We start from the raw sequence: 16,592 nt of genomic DNA, 5'->3' as shown, positions 1-16,592 counted from the left end.
TATCCTCCAGACCTCTCTTTCTTCATAAGTAAAATAGGGACTGTATCAAAAAATCTACTCTTGCCAAACCGGTTTGGCTCAGTGGATAGAGCGTCGGCCTGCGGACTCAAGGGTCCCGGGTTCGATTCCGGTCAAGGGCATGTACCCTGGTTGCGGGCACATCCCCAGTGGGGGGCGTGCAGGAGGCAGCTGATCGATCTCTCTCATCAATGTTTCTAACTCTCTATCCCTCTCACTTCTTCTCTGTAAAAAATCAATAAAATATATATATTTTTAAAAAATCTACTCTTTATTGTAATTGTGACCATCAAATGAGCTAATAATGTATCTAAGTGCTTAGTACAGGGCTTGGCACATAGTTAAAGCTTGATTTTGCTATATTACGGTTGTATAGCTTTTGGTTTTAGTTGGTGAGGGAGTTATGTACCATCATTGTTAAAATAATGCAGGGCTCAGGAAGCCTGGGACAATTTTAGAAATCAGGCAGCGACATGCAGACAGCAGCTTGCTTGGGCTCTGCCTCTCCTCCCAGGCAGAGTGACTGACAGGCCTGCAGCAGTGAGAGGTGTTCCAGCTACCCAGAGTGGCCTGCTGTTTTCCCACACAGGGGCACTGTGGGATGCAGATCATTGTTCTAGTTATTCCCAGTTCTTTTAGCTAACCCTCTTTTCCTCCTAGCTCTTATGTTGATATCACAATAGGGTGGGATGGGAGGATGGAAGGAATAGTAAATGTTAGTGCTACTTAGAGCAAAAGCTCAATTCTTCACCTGAGCCACGTTCTAAAGCAGCCCATGATAAAAAAAAAAATTGAGATTATATGGCCCAACATGAATTTTGTGCTTTTTCCAAGTGTGAGAGCAAATTAAATACAATACATCATAACTTTGGGGACATTTCAATAGTTGTATGGGGACAATGGAATACTTTGAAATTGTACTAAGTTTAAATGAATTAAAATTAAATGCCATTTAAATTTTAGATCCGCCCTAACCGGTTTGGCTCAGCGGATAGAGAATCGGCCTGCGGACTCAAGGGTCCCAGGTTCAATTCCGGTCAAGGGCATGTACCTTGGTTGCGGGCACCTCCCCAATGGGGGGCGTGCAAGAGGCAGCTGATCGATGTTTCTCTCTCATCAATGTTTCTAACCCTCTCTCTCCCCTCCTCTCTGTAAAAAATCAATAAAATATATTTAAATTTTAGATCCACATTTTCTTTTCTTTTTTTATTAAAATATATTTTATTGATTTTTTTACAGAGAGGAAGAGAGAGAGATAGAGAGTTAGAAACATCAATGAGAGAGAAACATCGACCAGCTGCCTCCTGCACATCTCCCACTGGGGATGTGCCCGCAACCCAGGTACATGCCCTTGACCGGAATCGAACCTGGGACCCTTCAGTCCACAGGCCAACGCTCTATCCACTGAGCCAAACCGGTTTCGGCAAGATCCACATTTTCATTAGCCACATGTGGCTAGTGGTCACTGTATTGGTCAGTACAGATATAGAACATTTCCACCCTCACGGGAAGTTCTATTGGACACTACTGATGTAGACTATGTGGTTGGTATAAGTATAGATTGTCAGGGAAGAGTGCAATCTTGGACCATATGCCCTGTAGTAAATCTTTTCTCAGTTCACCACAATGCTCTCTTAATTCCTCCAGCATAGGGTTGGGCTTCAGAGACACTAGCTGTGCTGGGGTCCAATCCCAGCGGGTCCAGGGGTCCCCAAAGGTGTGGATGGAGTCGGCGAAGAAGGAATGACAGGAAGACAGCCTTCAGTTGATCAGCAGCCTAGTCAGGACCTCTAGCCAGGATCTCCAGCCAAAGTTCTGGTCGGAACTCTGGTTAGGAACTGATGAGGTTCTGATGTTTATTGTCTTGTTACATCCATATTTATACCAGCCGATTTTAATCCTGTCAATTTCTATTACAAAGGTTAGGGCGGTTCTTATCTCCATTCCAGGGAGTAAAGATTATGTAGCTTAACTACCCGCCTGGCACTTAATTAAGGGGTTGTATCCCCTCCCTAACCTCAGGGAAAGATCCCCACCTGGGGAAACAACCTTTCTCGGAGAGGTGACCTTGGTTAAAACACATGGTGCTAAAGAGAGCAAACATATTAAGAACAATATGCTATATATGCCAGGTCCCTTGAAACATATGCTGTGCAGATGTTTCTTTCCTGCAGCGACTGTGTCAAGCAGCAAGGATGGACCGGCTCCCGGCATAGCTGTGTGACTCTAAGCACCTCTCCTCTCCTAGCCTTGGTTCCTACATCTGTGAAATGAGGGAGTTGGGCCAAATGAGATATTTTTTAAACATATTTTTATTGATTTCAGAGAGGAAGGGAGAGGGAGAGAGAGTTAGAAACATCAATGACGAGAGAGAATCACCGATTGGCTGCCACCTGTATCCCCTGTACTGAGGATCAAACCCTCAACCCTGGTATGATCCTGACCCGGAATCTAACCGTGACCTACTGTTCATAGGTCAGTGCTCAACCACTGAGCAATACTGGCTGCGTGAGATCTTTTTTTTGAAGCTTTAAAATTCAGTGATGTAATGAGTCTTTTCCCAGGAGCATTGAGGTCAGGGGTCTTCCTTTGATAAATGACTTGTTTGAGAAACAGCGACCTCTTGGTAACAGCAGAACCTCCCTCTGATGTCTCAATATTTTCTACTGTGCCTATGCAATTTTATGCTCTTGAAAGTGGCATACTTCTCTTTTAAGAAGGCCTGGTTGTATTAACATGAGTTAGTGACTCACCTGAGGGTGTAAGGACTGTGGTTCTGGTGAGGGGAGTTCTTGGCAACTAAATCCCCAGACAGGTTGTGAAGGATGGTCTTCTAACTTGTGGGCTGCTCAGGTTCAGTTTGATTTGTCGTCATGGTTTTGCCCCAGCCTTAGCCAGAGTGGAACCCACAGTATTCAACCAGCAGCAGCCACTTAACACCTCTGCTGGCTTTCTGCTTCCTGCTTGCTGTGGTCAGAAGGAAGGTGTCGCTCTTCTCAGAAGCATCTTTGTTTAGCAGCTTTCAACATGCAGGCAAGATGTTGCTAGTTCTGGCTGCTCTGGGTAAAGATTTTTTTCCTACTGACCCGAGGAGGCAGTCATTACGTTGCCTAAGAGCCACGACTGACTTTCTTGCTAAGGTTCTAATGGGGACTTGGGGGGAGAATCTGGCCCTTCTGCAAAATTATGAGTGTAGAGTCCTAGATTCTCAAACCGTCTCTGTTACTGAACTGCTGTGTCCTTGGACAAGGCCCCAGCCCCTCTGAGCCTTAACACTCTATAAACCTGTTCCCTGCGTCTGGGAGCAGGCGGTGTACATAGACGTACTATGGGTGCTCTTCCAGCTTCCTGTTTCCTACAGAAACACGAGTGTGCACTGAGAGTACAACCGGCTAGTGTTCTTAACAATAAATAAGCCCTATGACTTGAATAAGAAGAAACAGAGGGGATAGCTCTTTCACTGGAGCAGGTTTTACTTAACTCTTTCAAAAGCACCAGGACATTTTTGCTGTTTTTATTTCAATTAAAACCCATTTAATTAATTTAAAACTTATTAAAATATGGATTTTACATTTTAGAAGTTATTCTAAAAAGAAAGGAAGGTGTTTTTTGTTTTGTTTTTTGGTCAAAGCCTGGTCATCCTTGGTTTACCCTTGATGTTTCTGTGGTGATCCTGTGTGATTTGCTTAGCTTTCTTTCAATTAAATGTGTTCTAATACCATCAATAACTAAAGTTTTCTCTTCTCTCTCTCTCTCTCTCCCTTCTGAAAGGTTCTTCTCTTTTTCTTTTTCTCTCCCTTTTGCTTCCTCTTTAGCCTAACCTCACTGTCCAGGCCCCATGTGGAAAAAGGTTGCTGTTTTCCGCTGGTGTGGCAGAGGGGAGAGGCTGTAATCCTCTGATTCACTCCCTTTCCCACCCGCCACGCGGTGAGCTGCTCGCGGCTTTAATCAGCAGATCCGATGTGTGTGCAGCGCGAGCGCTCTCAGACACGCCTGTCTGCAGACCTGGTGTGTGCGTATGTGACTGCAAGTGCATGCACACGCCGGCACGCCCGTGTGTGTGCGTGTGTGCGTGTTCACGTGCGCGCGTATGTGCTCGCGTGTGCGCGCGTGTACGTGTTTGTGTGCGCGTGTACGTGTGTGTGTGTGTGTGCGTGTGCGTGAGTGTGTGGCGCGCGCTCACGCCTGCCTCCGCGCGCCCGCGGCGCTCTCCCTCCAGCCAGCGCGGTCCAGCCCTCGCGCACCAGCTGTTTCTATAGGAACCGCGGAGCAGCCGCCCCTCCTGCAGGGGCCTCCGCAGGAGCATGCCCAGTGGAAGCCGCTAGTTTGGCTCAGGTCTGGGTTTCCAGTAAGTGGCGTGCGGGACTCCGGAGACATCCCCACGAGCTGAACCCGGAGCCTTTGTGTGCAGTGGGAGGAGGCGGCGCCGCCGGGCCTGCAGCCCCGCCCGGGGAGCCCCGGCAGGAACCATGCTGGCGTGCCTGACCCGGGGGAACTTTCTGGACATCCTGCAGGAGGGCTTCAACGAGGTAACTGCCCCGTCTGCCCCTCCCACTGCCCAGCTCCCCTCCCCCAGCGCCTCCCGCCTGATCTCCGGAACCGGTCCTCCGGCGCCCTCATCCTCACGAGGACCCAGAGCAACTCGCATGCAGAGCCCTAAGGCGGCTTTGGTGGTGGGAGGGTGCCGACCCCACGGGTGAACCGCGAGACATCAAAGGGGCCGCCTGCCTCCAGCTACGCTGGGCATGGGCCGTCCCTGGCTGCTAGCCTGAGCCCAGAAGACAGGACACGGATTCAGAGGCCATCTCCTTCCAGAAGAGGTGGTCTCCACTCTCCCCAGGGATCCTCCCCCAGGAAATTCCTGAGTCTGTGGCAGAAGTGCTCACTATTCCAGGCGCTAACGAAGAGCGGAGGGAAGGATGGGTGGCATTGCTTTGGTAGAAAGTTTGAGAGGGCAGGGTGAGCAGGTAGGTGGTCCACATGAAGTACCCTCTTCTATTGATATCTTTTTTAAAAACCAGGGTAGTACATTTCTCCACAACCAAGGGCATGGTTGGCAGAGAAGACGCAAGAGGAGAGAAGGTCTGGGTTTCTGGGCTCAATTCAGGGGAGTCAGTATTGGCTCCCTTCTGTGTGAGAGAGGGGAACGAGGCCCCCGTGTGACAGGCAGTATGGGAGAGGCTGGCTGGCCTCTTTCTCCTCAGTGTTTACTCTCAAAATTCTGTTACTTATTACATTTCTTTTTCTTGTGACCTAGAGAATTCTGATGTAGGATCCTCCCCCCTTGCGATTTGTTCCATATGTCTTTCATTGCTTCTGAGCCCCGCCCCTTCGCCTTATCCCAGGTTCCAGGGAGACCCCTGCAAGGAGACCTAGACTGTTAGTTGTGTGTTGCTTCCTTTCTCCTTTTCTTTTCACCTCTCCCTCTCTTCCTTCTCTTTCTTAAATTTACGATTTTTTAACGTCAGTCTTTAAACAATGAACACATGAGTACATTCTCTTCTTAAATATGAACATTACAGGCAAGACAGTGCCTCGGCCATCCCTGCAGTCTTTCCTGGAGGTAGCCATTCTCGTGAATTTGTGTGTAAGGTTTTCTTGCTACAGCTGCACAGCAGGCTCTTTCCTCAATTACTGTTTCTAATTAAGAAGTTCTGCAGCCTGACTTGTTCCAGAACCTTCTCCAGTCCTGGCCCCTGTGCCCAGCCTTGTTCCTGACACAGAGAGGAAAGTTGCCGAGATGCTGTCCCAACCTAACCCACTGAGTCAGGCTTTTCCTGTGGCTGAGGCGGTCACAGCTCTCCTTGAAGGTCAGCGTTTGCACCCTCCCTGCGCGGCAGGGCTCCTCGTCTTTGCACCAGTCCTCTGTGAACACATGTCAGGGGGTTGTTAACAAAGAGCTACAGTCACACCAGCCAGGAGGCCACCTCTGTGATTGCTTCCAGTATTCCCGATCCCTCTTTTCCTTGCCTTTGGGCCTGCCCGTGGTCTCAAGTGTCACACGTCTGACTTATCCACCAATTGTGCAGGAGCCCCTCAGGTCCTCCTCTGGCCTCCCCTTTTTTAAACTCAGTCCCAAGTCTCAGGTCCCACTGTCTGTCTTATCAGGAGGAGAGAAGCAGCACGGAGTCAGCCCGTCTTTGCCTTCTGCTCTTTTTCACTTCCTAACATTTCCCCTGAAGAGCTTTAGTGTGTCCATAAATGCCCCCTGACCTCCAGTTATAAATCATAAGGGAAAGGGAGAGTGGGAGTTTTCTTTTTGTGGTGGTGATGGAGTCTTAATAAAAACAAAACAACAACAAGAAATAAAAAGAATAGACACACAACTTTATTAATTCACCTCTAGAATAATATAGTAATGCCTCTTTTTTCTTTCTGACATTTGATTTCTCTATCCATCCTGTAAACTTCCCTTCCACCCCATCTACAGGCTAATGTATAATCTATTCCCTTCTATTAGTGGATTTGAACTCTGATAGCCAATCAGTATTTTGGTTTCTCTGAGAAATTGACATAATCTAAATAATATTAATAATATGTTAAATCTCAAATGTCCCTGAAAGTTTAAATGATTATTTTACATACATAATAAATTATGTTGAATAATTCTTTTCACGTACTGTATCACATTTAGTGCTACTGAATAATGCAATGTTAGTTATTTCAGAGATGATGGGGCCCTGATTGACCTATTGCAGCCTCTAGGATTGCTTAATAGATCCAGGTATATTCAATCTCTTTTGTTAGAGTCGTGTGATAAGGATATAGATCGGGACTTAAAGGCCAGTGTCAGAATACACTTCAGTCCCTCTGAGAAGCTCTTCACTGAGGCTAAGAATAACACACCTATCCAGTCATCTCTCGGAAATGCTCCAAGCATATCTGAAGCTATTCTTCATCACCCGGATGCTTTTAAGGTCTGTGTGGTTAGGGCTGTGACGTCATTCTCTGTGGCAGCGAAAACTGCCACAGGAAATGAAGCTATGGCCCTAACTGGTTAATTAACAGAGAGAAACCTTGTCCTTTGAATCAAGGCTTTCCTCTACCCACTGTTAGCCTCTAATCTCAACCATATGCCATGATGCATAACTGTGCATGGCAGAATTTTCTTCTGTTATGTTCCCTGAATAGCCCTGGTCTGAACACACCTGACAAATTACTCACAGAATTGATTCATGTCAATGCAGTCCCTTTTATCGACATGGTTAGTCTGCATTTTGAATTATCCACAGCTTTTGGCTACAGCCACATTCTATAGCTCACCTGGCTGTCATCCCCAGCGCCTATGTTTTGGGCCTGCCCTTTCTATCATTTGTCCCCGTTCTGATCTGCCTCAAAGCTATTTATTTGTTTTCTCTGCCACTTGGTACTGATGTCATATGAACATTAGCTTTGGTTAATGTGCCAAGTGTTTTTTCTGCAAGTGTTTTTCTAGGGGCTAAACTTTCTTTAAAAAACTACTTTGGTGCATGTGTTGGAAGATTTGGGGAGACCAAAGACTGTAATATAGTCTGGCAAGTAAGCATTCATTCATTCCATTATTTAATTCATTTATTGGATGAGGAAATGGATAAAATAATAGAAAAACAACTAGTTCCTGCTTCCTAGGAATTTATAGGAAGTGATTTATAGGTGTACTATAAGAACCATACAGGATGCTTAATGTGAAAGTACCATAGAAGAGGTAGTGTTTGTGGGAGATTACACAGGTACCTTCTACTTAATAATATCATGAAAAGTACCAAATATTTACCAACTGACCTGCTCACCGAGACCAGACTTTTCTTCTTGCTAATCTGGAAAACATGCATGCAAGTACTCATTTAACAGACAGTCACTGAATGACTGTGTTCACCAGGCACCGTGCCAGGTTCTGGAAACAGAAGTAAAAAAACATAGTCTGTGCCCTGGTGGAGCTTCCAGGGCAATGAAAATAAAGTAAATGGTCAGAGTCTGAAACTTGGGGAAATTGTGGTGATGTAGGAATCCTGCCTGTCAGGCAGAGTGAGCCTGTGCCTGGCTGGAGTATGAATGGCCGGAGGGACTGAAAGTTGTTTAGCTGATTTGTTAAAATGTTGGTCAACAGGAAATCAGGTGCCTGAGCCTCAACCTTTTAAGCACATGACCTGGGAGACTTTCCCTACCAGTTTTTCTCCACGTAGAAAAGTAAAAATTTGCTGAAACCGGTTTGGCTCAGTGGATAGAGCGTCGGCCAGCGGACTGAAGGGTCCCAGGTTCGATTCCGGTCAGGGGCGTGTGCCTGGGTTGCGGATGTTCTGGAGGCAGCTGGTCGATGTTTCTCTCTCATTGATGTTTCTAACCCTCTGTCTCTCTCCCTTCCTCTCTGTAAAAAATCAATAAGATATATTTTTTAAAAAAAAGTAAAAATTTGAATCTCACAGAGATTCATCTGCTTGGTAGTCCCTGAGAAACACAGGAAGAGCCTTTGTCTGGCGCCATTCCCGTAGGGGGACGTAGGGCCAGGGAAGAAGAGGATTGGCATGTGGAGCAGCTGCTGCAGACATCGCTCCTAAGCGCCTCACGCCTTCCGCAACCTGGGGCCAAGCAGAGGCAGTCAGACATTTCCACAATGACCTCCTCTGTGCTTTGCTGTAGAAATTAAAGGCCAGTTAAGTCTTTAATGTAACAAAGCACCACACTCGCCAACCTTCTTTTTTCTATCCTGACTGATTTCTCCACTCCTCACCCGAGCTCATTGGCTTTATTCCCACAGGAGTCAATGCCAGCTAAACAGATGCTCCCTGGCAGCAAGCTCTCAGGCAGCGTCATGTTCCTCATGGTGAGTGATGGGCTGGCCAGGCCTGTGGAGCGGTGATAGGGCACTGTGTGCCAGGTGCCACTTCCCCATGACTCGCCCTGTTGTCGAGGCTGTTAGGACTGAAACTTTCCTGAACGTATTTCCTTATTTGCTATCTTCAAATGCCGGGGCTCTTGTTCCAGCATTAAGAAGGGTTCTGGAATCTGGAGAAGGCTGTGTGTAGATTAAATAGGAGTCCAGAGATGAAATATAATTTTGAAAGGCATTTGGGGGTCAGAGGAGCCTAGTTTAAAACACATTGTATGCGGGAAACATATTTATATGTTTTACATTGACTGTAAGAAGTAGAGCCATCTGTTAGCGCGCGATAAAAACTACCCGCAAACAATGTATTAAAGGAAACTAAGATCTCCTCATCTCAGGACCCCATGCTTTTTGTTAACACAACTTGTCCTGAGGTGAGGCAGAGATATACACTTCAAAGGGTCAGGGTTTCCTATACAGAGTCCATTGTCAGAATAGAGGAAATTAGCCAACTGCTGTTCAGGTGTTTGGCCAGTAGAAGGCAATAACATGTAGATTAAGATGCCCTGAGCTGTCTGGCAGCCAAGCAATCATTCCTTTTCAGGTTTGGGGAAATGTCATCAGCCATTCCCAACAGGTGACCACATATGTGACTCAGCCCTTGTTGAGTCCCCAAGTTCCATCATCGTTCTGATGAAACTCTTGAAATATGACATGCTGGAACTGGCTTCCGGCACTCAAACCAGGCCCTATTTAAGTGGTCACGGACATAACCTTCAGTGGTCATGTTAGTAGTGGAAGTGAAGTTCTTGGGGTGCCTCAGAGAAAAGAATTTCCCCACGGGGGGATGGGATTTTGTGGAAAGCTTTATTGATGATGTAAAATTAAGGGGTTTGGGTGAGGATTAAAAAAAAATCCTTAGCTGGTTTGGCTCAGTGGATAAAATTAAGGGGTTTCCCTCCAAGGTCCCATCTCCATGTCCTGCCATGGAAAAAGTCCAATCTTGTCTTCAGCAGGGCTAGGATCAAGGCCACTGCCCAGACTTTCTGTCCTATATTAAATTACAGTCCAGCCTGACTGGTTTGGCTCGGTGGTTAGAGCGTCGGCTGCCAGTCTGAAGGGTCGCAGGTTCAGTTCTGGTCAAGGGCATGTGCCACGGTTGCAGGCTCAATCTGCTTGTGCAGGAGGCAACCAATAGAAAAAATATCCTCAGGTAAGGATTAACAACAACAACAAAATTACAGTTCAGTCCAGCATCTGACTAGCTTAGCCTGTCTTCCCAGTTCATTGCATGTGGGGTCCACAGGGCCACGGGCCATGCAGCTGCTTAAGGCCATATGGTAGGTTAGCACACAGGCGAGTGCTGGTCACAGAGCAGGTGAGAAACAGGAGTGCAAGAGCAAGAGAGCACAGGAGAGGGAACTCCCTTTGTCTGGGGACTTTCACCTTCCGGGATTTCATGGGCTTCCATCAGGGTCCACCCTCCTAGCCAGTGATCTTTTTCCCAGGCTAGACTGACAGGCAAGCACCTTTCCTGTGTCACCCCAACCTAACTGCGAATGTGCCCATCTCCCCCTTTGTTCGATCCCTTCCCCCAGTGATCTGCAGGGAATGGATTGGTTGTTTACTGGGGAGAGTGAAGCTGTAGCTTCCTGGTGAGGCTGCGCAGATGACCATGCTTATAATGTCTGGCCTCCCCTTTGCTCTCTTTCTATTATTAATATTAATAAACTAGCTAATTATGATAACAATCATATATATTAGGGAGGTAGGGAACCAACCCAAAGGCCCTAAGAGTGGGCTCCATGCCCTGTTTTTAGTAAAGGACACTCATAGATTATACAGTGATACCTCATTTCATTCATTCATTCATTCATTCACATGCATTTATTGAACACTTATAACATATACTTGTGAAGAACAGAGTGTTTATGGAACTCATAACTAATGGAAATTTAAAAATAAGGCTAGGAGATGAAATCTTCCAGAAAGTTTTTAGGTTTTTACTTTCTGGTATATTATCCTTTGACTACTGGGCTGAACACTAATACAAGGAGCCCTACCCATGAAGGGAAGAAAAAAATCTAAAATTTTTACTTGTGAACTTTACTTTTACCTAATTAGCCACCAACTTCAATGAATAAGTAGCCTTTCCTGGTTCAGTAAGACCTGAAGGAATTAATAGAAAAGAAATGCCATATTACATTCTTTTCCTGGCAGAATTTAGGCCAGTAATAACTCAAGGTTTTCACACCTCCTGCCTTCTTCTCAGTTTATCAGCAACACCCCACCCCATCTCCTCAGCTTCTGCTGCTGGAGGGTGTCCGGTATCTGGTTTCACTGTAAAACTGATTTCCTTCCTGAGCCATTCAGGTCTCCTGCACTCTCCAGCAGGCTGCAGGAGCCTCCTCCTTTTCTTGTTCGCCTTTCCTGCTTGTCGGCAGGAAGCCATAGAGCAGCGGTTCTCAACCTGTGGGTCGAGACCCCTTTGGGGTTGAACAACCCTTTCACAGGGGTCGCCTAAGACCATTGGAAAACACATATATAATTATATATTGTTTTTGTGATTCATCACTATGCTTTAATTATGTTCAATTTGTAACAATGAAAATACATCCTGCCTATCAGATATTTACATTATGATTCGTAACAGTAGCAAAATTACAGTTATGAAGTAGCAACGAAAATAATTTTATGGCTGGGGGTCACCACAACATGAGGAACTGTATTAAAGGGTCGCGGCATTAGGAAGGTTGAGAACCACTGCCATAGAGCCTACTTCCTGAATGTTTCTACACTAGGGTTGGGAGGTCCCACAGACTTCTCTGGAAAAGCCCAATCAGTGCTTTTGCAACTCTAACCAAACAAGTTCTCTGTAGGAATTCTCTTTGACCTTGCGGCTTAGAGGAGATAGAAAGCAGAGGCTGGGTTTACAAACTTATTTAGAAGGAAGGGCAGGTCCCAAAGAAAACCAGGTACATTGGGTGACCGGAAAGCTTTCCAGGTCACGATTTCCTGCACAGATTAAGATGGTAGGCAGAACTGTCTTTATTGGAAGAGTTTGGATTGATATTGCAGGGTTACTTGGAGTGTCTTGGAGGAAGCTGATGGAGAGTATGGGGTTGCTAAGGCCTCTCCCCACACCAGCTGCTCAGAGCTTTAGAGTGGTTCAGTCTTGTCAAGCCAAAATCCTGCTCACACAGATTTGATTGTTGCTCTGTCTACTTTTCTTTTCCCTGAGACCTGACTCAGAGGGTTGTCATAAACCCTCAGCCTTTCTAGACTTCCAGATTGCTCAGGCATCCTTCTAGCTTCCACGGAACAAGTTTCAGATGTTAATTCTGGATCAAGATTAGTTCTTTGTGGTCACAGACATAGTATATCTGATGTCTTGCTTTTTTTGTCAAATGATCTTTAACTGAAATATTTTCCTTTGTAGTTCTTAACTAGCCCAGCATTCCACTGCACCACTGTTGATGTCATCCATGATGTCATGAGGGTGGTAGCCATCCACATTGCAGCCCTCAGACTGGGCATTCCTCAGGATTTCTTTTAATGTTTCCAGAGAGTTCCCCAGCTAAATATCGGTGCTGCATCTGTTGGGCAATGTTGATAACCTCATCAAGAGTGATATTTACACTGTGCTTAATGGGCGTGTTTTTTTTGCTTCTTTCTGTCTTTTGATGGTTCTTTGAGGGCTTTGATGATGAGGGCAAAGGCAGAAGGTAGGTACTACCTCAGTGTGGACCAATCTGTTCTGAATGGTCAGTTTCACTGTGATCCCCAGATCCTTCCAATCCCTGGTTGCTTTGGCGATGTCATCACCAACCTTTTTAAAAAATATTTTTAAAATTGATTTTAGAGAGAGAGGGGAAGGGAGACAGATAGATAGAAACATTGATGAGAGAGAAACATCATTGATTGGCTGCCTCCTACATACCCCCTAGTGGGGATGAAGCCCACAACCCAGGCATGTGCCCTGACCAGGAATCGAACCATGACCTCCTGGTTCAGAGGTCGATGCTCAATCACTGAGCCAAACCCACCAGAATCATCACCAACCTTTTTAGGAGACAGACCCAGGGATCCAATTTTGGGGGTAAGGGCAGATGTGGCACCAATTTCCTCGCCAGTGCACCTCAGGTATATGACTTTGGTTTCATTGGGGTCAAACTTTGGCAGCATGGTGGAGGCGGCTGGTTTGGATGAATCCAGATTTGGGATGACTAAAGAAAGTTATACCTTGTTGAAAGCTGAAAGTATCTTGCTTTTCTTATTAGTTTGGTTGCAAGTGCCAAGAACCCAGCTTGAACTAGCAGAGATAGAAAATGGAATCTACTGACTCATGGAATCCAAGGAAAGGCTAAAAAGCTAAATCATGGAATGGGCAAGGATGGAGCAGTCTCAATGAAAATCAAGAACTCAAACACTCGCAGGATTTCTCCCTCTGTTTTATGCCTCTTATCTCTGGTTCTGTGGGTGGCTTTATTCACTTTCACTACAGATGTGAACATCATGCCTATGGCAGCATCTAAGTTTATATCTTACAACTTTGTAAAAGAGAGACTGGGAGAAACAGAGAAGGGTGGTGGGGAAGGGGACTGATTCTATTCCTAAATTTGAGACCAAAAAAGTCCAGAGATCTACTAGGCTTGACCAGTCAACTTAGCTGGATCAGTCAACTGTGGCCAGTGGAAGGGATAATATAATGCCAGACCAGTACTAGGACCCATCACTGAGTATGTAGAGCAGTGGTTCTCAACCTGTGGGTTGCGACCCCTTTGGCGGTCAAACGACCCTTTCACAGGGGTCGCCTAAGACCATCCTGCATATCAGATATTTACATTACGATTCATAACAGTAGCAACATTACAGTTATGAAGTAGCAACGAAAATAATTTTATGATTAGGTCACAACATGGAGAACTGTATTTAAAGGGCCAGAAGGTTGAGAAACACTGATTGTAGATGGTCATGTTTCTACAGAAGGGGGAATCATTGTGAGCTGGACTGCTACCCCAAGAGTTGTTAGTTACACCTGCAGCTCCCCCACCCCTTCTGGGCCTGATTGGAAACTGATTATGGTTCTATGGAGCTTCTCCAGAATGTTCAAGGTATACTTCTCAATATTTTGGATATTTTTGTTTTGCTGAATCTATTTTGTCATCACTGAATAATTGACTTATAAAATTTTAGTGCTAAAAATAAGCAAAATTCAGTGATTTCTTTTTCCTCAGCTGATGCAAGAACCCCTTAAGAGGTTACTTCACTGCCCTGACCGGTTTGACTCAGTGGATAGAGTGTCGGCTTGCAGACTGAAGGGTCCCAGGTTTGATTCCGGTCAAGGGCATGTACCTTGGTTGTGGGCACATCCCCATAAGGAGGTGTGCAGGAGGCAGCTGATCGATGTTTCTCTCTCATCTATGTTTCTAACTCTCCATTCCTCTCCCTTCCTCTCTGTAAAAAACTCAATAAAATATATTTTTTTTAAAAAAGAGGTTACTTCACATGGCTTGTAGGGTGTGGGGGGTAAAGAGGACTAGGCTAGCCCTAGCCGGTTTGGCTCAGTGGATAAAGCATTGGCCTGTGGACTGAAGGGTCCCAGGTTCGATTCTGGTCAAGGGCACATGTCCAGGTTTCGGGCTTGATCCCCAGTAGGGAGCGTACAGGAGGTAGCCAACCAGTGATTCTCATCATTGATGTTTCTCTCTCTCTTTCCCTTCCTCTCTGAAATCAATTAAAAAAATTTTTTTTTAAAAAGGGGGGACTAGTCTCTGAATTCCTCACCCTGGTGCTAACCAGAGAATCACTGCTTTCCCTATTTTACATATGGGCTTTCACACAAGTTATAATTTGAGAAAAGATTCTGAGGCAAAAAAAAAAAAAGACAAAGAAGAAAAAGACCTACTAGTTCAACCACTAGAGAGTAACAGACTCTTGCAAGAAGCATATGTATTTCATCTGCTAACAGAAGTAGTCTAGTACAATTTAAAACGGGGACCTAGGCTTTGATTGTAGGCCTCTTTTAAGATAACATCTTGGTGGGGGAAGTCGGTGGTGTGGCTGGTCCTCATGAGTGTCTGCTTTGTTGTTCAAATCAGTTTTTTCAGAGCCAGCAGTAGGCATTTTCCAGTGTAACAAGAACAGGGCCTTGGCCTGCCTCTTGGATACCAGGTACAGATACTTTCGTGTCAAAGAGGAGATGCACTGAGACTTAGCTTAGTGGTTGGCTCCCCAGATTAGACTTAAAAGGAGCAAAGGCCCAAAGTCATTGTAACCCTCAACCTGTGGATAAGAATAAGCCCACTCAGGTGTGAATCTGTGATCTCTCTGTTAGATGCCATTTAATAGGTCTCTTGTCAGCATGCAGACATGGTAGTGATATGACAAAGGACAATTCAATTAAAATGTTTTGTCAGTGATTTCTTTTTTAATTTTTTTTTTTTTTTTTTTTCATTTCAGAGAGGAAGGGAGAAGGAGAGAGAGATAGAAACAATGATGAGAGAGAATCATTATCGGCTGCCTTCTGCATGCCCCACTGGGGATCTGGCCCACAACCCGGGCATGTGCCCTGACCGGAATCGAACTGTGACCTCCTGGTTCTTAGGTCGACATTCAACTACTGAGCCATGCTGGCTGGGCATCATTGAAGGCACACTCATCAGTCTTTTAAGTTATATGACTCTGGGCAGAATAGTAAATATCCTCAGCTACCACTTTCCTGGAATGACTTCAGGATCCATGATGAAGACAGTCAAGCCTCCCAGTTCCTTCCAGCCGTGGGCAAACTGCCCGTTTGAAATGAATAAAACTAAAAAAAAAAAGACCGTCCCCTTTTATGTCATGATGTTTACTTTGAATTTATATTAGTTCACACAAACACTCCATCCATGCTTTTGTTCCGGCCCTCCGGTCCAGTTTAAGAACCCATTGTGGCCCTCGAGTCAAAAAGTTTGCCCACCCCTGTGACCTTGACCATCCCCACAGCAATGATTGTCCTTCTCTGTGCTGCTACAAAAATGCCACACAGTGAAGCTGTGTCCTGGAACTCATTGCACAAAATTGCCCTGCCCTTGAAATGTTTGTTTTGTTTTGTTTTGTTTTGTTAATCCTCCCCTGAGGATATTTTTTCCACCATTTATTTTTAGACAGAGTGGAAGGGAGGGAGGGAGACAGAGAGAAACATCACTGTTAAAGAGATACATTGATTGGTTGCCTCCCACACGTGCCTGCAACCGAGGTACATGCCCTTGACTGGAATCAAACCTGGGACCCTTCAGTCTGCAAGCCTACGCTCTAACCACTGAGCAACAGGCTAGTGCTGCCCTTGAAATCTTGAACTCTGAAAGTCTACTTTCTGCTTAACACCCCAAATCTCTGCACTCCTCCATTCCTTATGTTGAGGAGCATCAAGTTCTCTGCTCTTCTCTGTCCTCTCAGTTTATCAGCTCTCCTTAATTTCTTCTAGCTGGTGCAGATTGCACAATCAGTCACTTCAAATGCACTCTCACCACCATCCTCACTTCCTGGTGATCGCTGTATTTCCTCTGACCAATTCCAGTCCTAGGTTAGCCCATATTGGTTTCCTCCACTCACCCCCCCGGCCTGCTGAGACCTTCTAGAGGAAATCACATAGCTTTGCTGATTGATTCAGTGACACAATTATGATTTCCAGTCCTACTGAGTCCTTGGTGCCATTGTTCTTTCCAGCCTCCCACAGGGTTCCTTTCTGGAAGCCTCCTCCATTCTCCCCATTCCTTTCTATCTATAA

The 16,592-nt window shown here is 45.6% G+C and overlaps 1 protein-coding gene across 6 annotated transcripts in view; it reads left to right on the top strand.

Moving 5' to 3' along the window:
* DIXDC1 (DIX domain containing 1) overlaps positions 1–16,592 on the top strand; it is a 79,723-nt gene that overhangs the window by 5,379 nt on the left and 57,752 nt on the right. For 5 of the 6 annotated variants that reach the window (XM_070426060.1, XM_070426059.1, XM_070426055.1 and 2 more), the window contains exon 1: positions 4,362–4,547. The exons of the other annotated variant lie outside the window; for it this stretch is intronic. Coding sequence is in view for 3 of the 5 variants with exons in the window: in XM_070426055.1 (XP_070282156.1) it covers positions 4,488–4,547 (60 nt within the window). In the remaining 2 variants the exon portion in view is untranslated. Of the gene's footprint in view, positions 1–4,361; positions 4,548–16,592 lie in introns of those variants that run through there. 6 annotated transcript variants of the gene reach the window in all.

The sequence above is a fragment of the Myotis yumanensis genome, unplaced genomic scaffold, assembly GCF_028538775.1.
Source record: "Myotis yumanensis isolate MYYU_CA2020_CCGP unplaced genomic scaffold, mMyoYum1.0.hap1 SCAF_10, whole genome shotgun sequence".
Taxonomy (NCBI): domain Eukaryota; kingdom Metazoa; phylum Chordata; class Mammalia; order Chiroptera; family Vespertilionidae; genus Myotis; species Myotis yumanensis.
This window is presented reverse-complemented; position numbering and strand designations above follow the sequence as displayed.